Below are 9,290 nucleotides of genomic sequence, written 5' to 3' on the forward strand. Positions count from 1 at the left end.
ACAAATAGGAACTCTAAGTTTCTCATCAGGTTTTCCACTCATTGGAGGTACAATGTTTTAATGCCTTGGTGCATTAGTAGTCTAAACAAGAGCCTGATGAATAGACAGATGGCAACATCAGAGATATTCATATCTGAGAGAGAAAGAAATACAACACACAGATTGTTCTCAAACAGCTTGCATCATCATCATCATCATCATCGCCTGCAAGACTCATTTTTTTATTTTTATTCCAGGTGATGGCCCCAAAGTCAGAGAAGTTTGGACTCAGCCGACATCATCATCATCATCACTTTGAGATAGAGAGAAAACAACATGGTGGAACAACAAAATACACTTTCTTTCCCACTAAAACATATAGAACATCTTCACAACAGGTCACAAGTCCGTTACTGTGATCCACACCAATACTTTCCAGGTAGAAAACATGAGAAAACACAACGCCCGGGGGGGGGGGGGTCAAGTTTCGTCTAGGTACCGACCCAAAATCAGCATCTAGGGGCAACTTCACCCTACGGCAAAAAACAAAACAAAACAAAACACGGCCTATGGTCAAACTGCACAGATGTCAACTGAACGTCTATTTCACGTTGGCTCAACGTAACGCCATTGAAAAGACATGGAAACGACGTGGATTCAACAAGCGTGTGCCCAGTGGGCAGGGTGTAACTTCCCAATACAAAACCTCACACTATCATCGTCATCATTATCATCATCCCAGTTGGAAAGAGATTAGCCTGGTTCCCAGATCTGTTTGTGCTCTTGCCAACTCAAAATGTAGTCTTTCAAGCCAATTGTTTTTGCATGACGATTCCATAAGGATTTGTGATGAACAGAAACAAATCTGGGACTCAGAGGCTAGAAGGAGAGAATTAAAAACACGATGCAAGAGAGAAAACAGCTGCAATCAAATCAATAACAAAAGCAACGAGCGAGTCAATTTAACCGTTACTGGACCTGCTTTCTGATCAACCTAAAAAAATTAAATAAAAATCAGAACCGAATGTCCAAAAAATTTCAAATACATGAACACAACAGCGTGTAGCTATGGTGTGATGCTTTTATCCAAACCTAAAGCAAGAGATACGTCAATCTAATGAACGGGAGAGGGGGTGCATTGAGAAACACCAAAACGTGGCACTTTGAACTGAATAAAAACAACCTAGAACATTCATCGCTATGTAATAATGTACATGGTTGTAAACAGGGTCGGGGGTCAATTCCATTTCAATTCAGAAAGTTAACCAAATTCCAAATGTTTCCTCATTAAAAAGCATTGAAGATGACTGAAAATCCAGTTTTTACTTCCTGAATTGAAATGGCATTGACCCCAACCTTGGTTGTAAACAAATAGATGTCCACTCTGGGCCACCGTAGTAGTGGACATAAGAGCCTGGAGTTTGATCTACTGACCCCTTTGGCCTGACCAGGTAGACATATTTAATAGCTGTTTGGCTGTTGTTTGGCAGACCAGGTTCATTCATATACCAAATCAATTTGTTTCCTTTCCTTTTTAAGACAACACTGATCGGTGTCTAAGAGTATGGGGCTTAATATAAAAGGAGACTGGGGCTGCATGGGAGATGGTAAGAGATGGGGGACATCTCAATCCACTACACTGGCTTCCTTCCTTCCTCTCCTTTCCTTCATGATAGGTGAGAGGCTTTCACCATATGTTGCTTCCACCTGCCAGATCAGAGATCACGAAGGAAAGGGTACAATGAAAGGAAGCAAGCTAACACTATTGAGACAGCCCGGGTCCTATATCAAGAGGGGTGAAGTAACCCATTATACTCACTACTTAAAAAAAAAAAGGAATTTGCAAGGCACAGTGAAATTTACAACTGGTAAACATCAGTTACCTAGACATCATTAAATCCAGTAGGTTTTTAGTAATATGGCCTAACGACAGATTCTAATTTGGTCCAAAAGGATAGACGGGTTTGAGTGCATTTGCAGCAAACAGATGACATATCTTAACCTTTAGGCAGTACCAGGTCATATATCTTAACCTTTAGGAGGTACCAGGTCATATATCTTAACCTTTAGGCAGTACCAGGTCATATATCTTAACCTTTAGGCAGTACCAGGTCATATATCTTAACCTTTAGGGAGTACCAGGTCATATATCTTAACCTTTAGGAGGTACCAGGTCATATATCTTAACCTTTAGGAGGTACCAGGTCATATATCTTAACCTTTAGGCAGTACCAGGTCATATCTCAACCTTTAGGAGGTACCAGGTCATATATCTTAACCTTTAGGCAGTACCAGGTCATATCTTAACCTTTAGGCAGTACCAGGTCATATCTTAACCTTTAGGGAGTACCAGGTCATATATCTTAACCTTTAGGCAGTACCAGGTCATATATCTTAACCTTTAGGGAGTACCAGGTCATATCTCAACCTTTAGGCAGTACCAGGTCATATATCTCAACCTTTAGGCAGTACCAGGTCATATATCTTAACCTTTAGGCAGTACCAGGTCATATATCTTAACCTTTAGGCAGTACCAGGTCATATATCTTAACCTTTAGGCAGTACCAGGTCATATATCTTAACCTTTAGGCAGTACCAGGTCATATATCTTAACCTTTAGGCAGTACCAGGTCATATATCTTAACCTTTAGGCAGTACCAGGTCATATATCTTAACCTTTAGGAGGTACCAGGTCATATATCTTAACCTTTAGGCAGTACCAGGTCATATCTTAACCTTTAGGCAGTACCAGGTCATATCTTAACCTTTAGGGAGTACCAGGTCATATATCTTAACCTTTAGGCAGTACCAGGTCATATATCTTAACCTTTAGGAGGTACCAGGTCATATATCTTAACCTTTAGGCAGTACCAGGTCATATCTTAACCTTTAGGCAGTACCAGGTCATATCTTAACCTTTAGGGAGTACCAGGTCATATATCTTAACCTTTAGGCAGTACCAGGTCATATATCTTAACCTTTAGGCAGTACCAGGTCATATATCTTAACCTTTAGGCAGTACCAGGTCATATATCTTAACCTTTAGGCAGTACCAGGTCATATATCTTAACCTTTAGGCAGTACCAGGTCATATATCTTAACCTTTAGCCAGTACCAGGTCATATATCTTAACCTTTAGCCAGTACCAGGTCATATATCTTAACCTTTAGGCAGTACCAGGTCATATATCTTAACCTTTAGCCAGTACCAGGTCATATATCTTAACCTTTAGGCAGTACCAGGTCATATCTTAACCTATAGGCAGTACCAGGTCATATATCTTAACCTTTAGGCAGTACCAGGTCATATATCTTAACCTTTAGGCAGTACCAGGTCATATATCTTAACCTTTAGCCAGTACCAGGTCATATATCTTAACCTTTAGGCAGTACCAGGTCATATCTTAACCTATAGGCAGTACCAGGTCATCTCCATTGACAATCCAATTGTGAAAGATATGTATTTCTTGACCGGACTGTTGGCGTTAATTGATAATCCCGGATGTTGTTTGGAGTAAAGGGTGAATGTGAGTTGATGTACAAATTGGTGATCTTGCCAAGACCACTGGTATAGAGAAATGTACATTACCATTGTTATCGTCATAACTAAACTGAAATGTGTTGCTTAAAAAAAACAAAAACACATATTTAAGTAATGGCGATAATACCAAAACATCAACAAAGTACTTTTCCATTCATAATCAAACTCACAGAAGATACCACTTCAAATGTTTCAGCTTCTTCACATTTAAAAGCAAAAATGTAGTGTAGTATAATAGTCCCATCATACAAAGACTAACATTAAGCTGAGACAAAACCTGCTGAACAAAATGGACAGAAAGAAAAAGGAGATCGTGAACATGAAGCACAGAGAGAGAGAGAGGGAGAGAGAGAGAGAGAACATGAAGCACTGAGAGACAGAGAGAGAGAGAGAACACGAAGCACTGAGAGAGAGAGAGAACACGAAGCACTGAGAGACAGAGAGAGAAAGAGAGAGAACACGAAGCACTGAGAGACAGAGAGAGACAGAGAGAGAACATGAAGCACTGAGAGACAGAGAGAGAGAGAGAACATGAAGCACTGAGAGACAGAGAGAGAAAGAGAGAAAACAAGAAGCACAGAGAAAGAGAGAGAACACGAAGCACTGAGAGAGAGATAACATGAAGCACTGAGAGACAGAGAGAGAAAGAGAGAAAACAAGAAGCACAGAGAAAGAGAGAGAACACGAAGCACTGAGAGAGAGAGAGAGAGAGAGAGAACATGAAGCACTGAGACAGATAGAGAGAGAGAGAACATGAAGCACTGAGAGACAGAGAGAGACAGAGAGAGAGAGAACATGAAGCACTGAGAGAGAGAGAGAGAGACAGAGAGAACATGAAGCACAGAGACAGAGAGAACATGAAGCACAGAGAGACAGAGAGAGAGAACATGAAGCACTGAGAGAGAGAGAGAGAGAGAGAGCGAACATGAAGCACTGAGAGAGAGAGAGAGAGAGAGAACATGAAGCACTGAGACAGATAGAGAGAGAGAGAACATGAAGCAGAGAGACAGAGAGAGACAGAGAGAGAGAGAACATGAAGCACTGAGAGACAGAGAGAGACAGAGAGAGAAAGAACATGAAGCACTGAGAGACAGAGAGAGACAGAGAGAGAGAACATGAAGCACTGAGAGACAGAGAGAGAGAGAACATGAAGCACTGAGAGAGAGAGAACATGAAGCACTGAGAGAGAGAGAGAACATGAAGCACAGAGAGACAGACAGAGAGAGAACATGAAGCACAGAGAGACAGACAGAGAGAGAACATGAAGCACAGAGAGACAGAGAGAACATGAAGCACAGAGAGACAGAGAGAACATGAAGCACTGAGAGAGAGAGAGAACATGAAGCACTGAGAGACAGAGAGAACATGAAGCACATAGAGACAGAGAGAACATGAAGCACAGAGAGACAGAGAGAACATGAAGCACAGAGAGAGAGAGAGAGAGAGAGAACATGAAGCACTGAGAGACAGAGAGAGACAGAACATGAAGCACTGAGAGACAGAGAGACAGAGAGAGAGAGAACATGAAGCACAGAGAGACAGAGAGAACATGAAGCACAGAGAGACAGAGAGAACATGAAGCACAGAGAGACAGAGAACATGAAGCACAGAGAGACAGAGAGAACATGAAGCACAGAGAGACAGAGAGAACATGAAGCACAGAGAGACAGAGAGAACATGAAGCACAGAGAGACAGAGAGAACATGAAGCACAGAGAGACAGAGAACATGAAGCACAGAGAGACAGAGAACATGAAGCACAGAGAGACAGAGAGAGAGAGAACATGAAGCACAGAGAGACAGAGAGAACATGAAGCACAGAGAGACAGAGAGAACATGAAGCACAGAGAGACAGAGAGAACATGAAGCACAGAGAGACAGAGAGAACATGAAGCACAGAGAGACAGAGAGAACATGAATCACAGAGAGAGAGACCATGAAGCACTGAGAGAGAGAGAGAGAGAACATGAAGCACAGAGAGACAGAGAGAACATGAAGCACAGAGAGACAGAGAACATGAAGCACTGAGAGAGAGAGAGAGAGAACATGAAGCACTGAGAGACAGAGAAAGAGAACATGAAGCACTGAGAGACAGAGAGAGAGAACATGAAGCACTGAGAGACAGAGAGAGAGAACATGAAGCACTGAGAGACAGAGAGAGAGAACATGAAGCACTGAGAGACAGAGAGAGAGAACATGAAGCACTGAGAGACAGAGAGAGAGAACATGAAGCACAGAGAGAGAGAGAGAGAGAGAGAACATGAAGCACTGAGAGACAGAGAGAGAGAGAACATGAAGCACTGAGAGACAGAGAACATGAAGCACTGAGAGACAGAGAGAGAGAACATGAAGCACTGAGAGACAGAGAGAGAGAACATGAAGCACTGAGAGACAGAGAGAGAGAACATGAAGCACTGAGAGACAGAGAGAGAGAACATGAAGCACTGAGAGACAGAGAGAGAGAACATGAAGCACTGAGAGACAGAGAGAGAGAACATGAAGCACAGAGAGAGAGAGAGAGAGAGAACATGAGCACTGAGAGACAGAGAGAACATGAAGCACTGAGAGACAGAGAACATGAAGCACTGAGAGACAGAGAGAGAGAGAGAGAGAGAGAGAGAGAGAGAGAGAGAGAGAGAACATGAAGCACAGAGAGAGAGAGCAAGACGATGGGTCTTTCTAGACATTTATACCAACTAACCAGTCAGTCCTCATCGGTCTCTCTCTCCACTCAGAACAATCCTCATGGGCTTTAGGGAATAGGGCGCCATTCAGGATACAGACAAACCGATGTCCCTTATACGTCTCTCTCTTACCAGTTCAAATCAGAATGGCTCAATCACAAAACATAAACATCTTCCCTCGTGTAGTTTTACCTCTCCAGCTGTTCCAAAAAAAACTAAAGAAAACAAAGGCATCACCATGGAAACAAACTGGGAATAACAGAACGACGGGGCTGGGACTCCGAACGCAACTGGTTCCAAAAACACAACCAAAACACAACCAAAACACAACCAAAACACTTCGGAGAAGCTCGTCCTAGACAGAGCCGAGATCATTTCCAATCGCTTCCAAAAAACCTGACCAGAAGAGTTTGTGTCTTTGTATGTATGAGTGAATGTGACTACGTATGTATGAGTGAATGTGACTACGTATGTATGAGGGGATGTGACTACGTATGTATGAGGGGATGTGACTACGTATGTATGAGGGGATGTGACTACGTATGTATGAGTGGATGTGACTACGTATGTATGAGGGGATGTGACTACGTATGTATGAGGGGATGTGACTACGTATGTATGAGTGAATGTGACTACGTATGTATGAGTGAATGTGACTACGTATGTATGAGTGAATGTGACTACGTATGTATGAGGGGATGTGACTACGTATGTATGAGTGAATGTGACTACGTATGTATGAGGGGATGTGACTGTGTATGTATGAGTGAATGTGACTACGTATGTATGAGGGGATGTGACTGTGTATGTATGTGACTACGTATGTATGAGGGGATGTGACTACGTATGTATGAGGGGATGTGACTACGTATGTGACTACGTATGTATGAGGGGATGTGACTACGTATGTATGAGTGAATGTGACTACGTATGTATGAGTGAATGTGACTACGTATGTATGAGGGGACGTGACTACGTATGTATGAGTGGATGTGACTACGTATGTATGAGTGAATGTGACTACGTATGTATGAGGGGATGTGACTACGTATGTATGAGGGGACGTGACTACGTATGTATGAGTGGATGTGACTACGTATGTATGAGTGAATGTGACTACGTATGTATGAGGGGATGTGACTACGTATGTATGAGGGGATGTGACTACGTATGTATGAGGGGACGTGACTACGTATGTATGAGTGAATGTGACTACGTATGTATGAGGGGACGTGACTACGTATGTATGAGGGGATGTGACTACGTATGTATGAGTGGATGTGACTACGTATGTATGAGTGAATGTGACTACGTATGTATGAGGGGATGTGACTACGTATGTATGAGGGGATGTGACTACGTATGTATGAGGGGACGTGACTACGTATGTATGAGTGAATGTGACTACGTATGTATGAGGGGACGTGACTACGTATGTATGAGGGGACGTGACTACGTATGTATGAGGGGACGTGACTACGTATGTATGAGTGAATGTGACTACGTATGTATGAGGGGATGTGACTACGTATGTATGAGTGGATATGACTACGTATGTGAGTGAATGTGACTACGTATGTATGAGGGGACGTGACTACGTATGTATGGGTGAATGTGACTACGTATGTATGAGGGGACGTGACTACGTATGTATGAGTGAATGTGACTACGTATGTATGAGGGGACGTGACTACGTATGTATGAGGGGATGTGACTACGTATGTATGAGGGGACGTGACTACGTATGTATGAGTGAATGTGACTACGTATGTATGAGGGGACGTGACTGCGTATGTATGAGGGGACGTGACTACGTATGTATGAGGGGACGTGACTACGTATGTATGAGGGGACGTGACTACGTATGTATGAGGGGACGTGACTACGTATGTATGAGTGAATGTGACTACGTATGCGGTCTTTGTAAATCTGTATTCTTGTAAGTGTGTGTGTTAGTGTGTATTAATGTGTGTGTTATTGTCACTTTTTGAGTGGCTGGTAGACAGAAGCGTTGGGATCCAGAGAAGAGGGACTATTGTCCATGAACTTGGAGGAGTAGTGTGGCGTAACAGGGCTGAGGCTGCTGCTGTCGTTGCTGTAGGAGATACTGGGCATCACAGCCATCACTTCAGCTATCTTCTGCTTCAACTCTGCTATCTCCTGGTCCCTCTGGTGGATCTGACCTGGGGGAAGGAGGGGAGAGAGAGGAGGGTTAGATGACAGTAGGAAATGTGTTTTCTCACTTTGTTGCCATTTTCTTCATGTTGCTAATTTACATCTCTGGGTCGCAACTTTCAAAGCAGAACACCTTGTATACCTTGAGGAGCATCCTGTTTATGTAATGGTAGATGAAACCCTGAGGTAAATGTTACTGAACGTTGAGGAGCATCCTGTTTATATAATGGTAGATGAAACCCTGAGGTAAATGAACCTTGAGGAGCATCCTGTTTATATAATGGTAGATGAAACCCTGAGGTAAATGTTACTGAACGTTGAGGAGCATCCTGTTTATATAATGGTAGATGAAACCCTGAGGTAAATGAACCTTGAGGAGCATCCTGTTTATATAATGGTAGATGAAACCCTGAGGTAAATGAACCTTGAGGAGCATCCTGTTTATATAATGGTAGATGAAACCCTGAGGTAAATGAACCTTGAGGAGCATCCTGTTTATATAATGGTAGATGAAACCCTGAGGTAAATTAACCTTGAGGAGCATCCTGTTTATGTAATGGTAGATGAAACCCTGAGTTAAATGAACCTTGAGGAGCATCCTGTTTATGTAATGGTAGATGAAACCCTGAGGTAAATGTTACTGAACCTTGTGGAATCCCCAGCCATCAGAGTTTGATCCTAGAGTCTACGAACACAATGACGCAGCTAGACGCAGGTTGCTGTAGTACTGCGGTCGTGGGTCAGGGAAGGGAACTGTACTAGAAGCAGGTTTCTGTAGTACTGCGGTCGTGGGTCAGGGAAGGGAACTGTACTAGAAGCAGGTTTCTGTAGTACTGCGGTCGTGGGTCAGGGAAGGGAACTGTACTAGACACAGGTTGCTGTAGTACTGCGGTCGTGGGTCAGGGAAGGGAAC

The 9,290-nt window shown here is 42.9% G+C and overlaps 1 protein-coding gene across 1 annotated transcript in view; it reads right to left on the minus strand.

Moving 5' to 3' along the window:
• Positions 1-162: 162 nt before the first annotated feature.
• Positions 163-9,290, minus strand: part of LOC139559095 (macoilin-1-like) — a 22,952-nt gene continuing 13,824 nt past the window's right edge. The window contains exons 11-12 of the mRNA XM_071374798.1: positions 2,168-8,385; positions 163-1,981 (exon numbers count right to left, since the gene is read on the minus strand). Of these exons, the coding sequence (XP_071230899.1) occupies positions 8,183-8,385 (203 nt within the window). The 3' untranslated portion in view covers positions 163-1,981; positions 2,168-8,182. The remainder of the gene's footprint in view (positions 1,982-2,167; positions 8,386-9,290) is intronic.

The sequence above is a fragment of the Salvelinus alpinus genome, chromosome 29 (assembly GCF_045679555.1).
Source record: "Salvelinus alpinus chromosome 29, SLU_Salpinus.1, whole genome shotgun sequence".
Taxonomy (NCBI): Eukaryota; Metazoa; Chordata; class Actinopteri; order Salmoniformes; family Salmonidae; genus Salvelinus; species Salvelinus alpinus.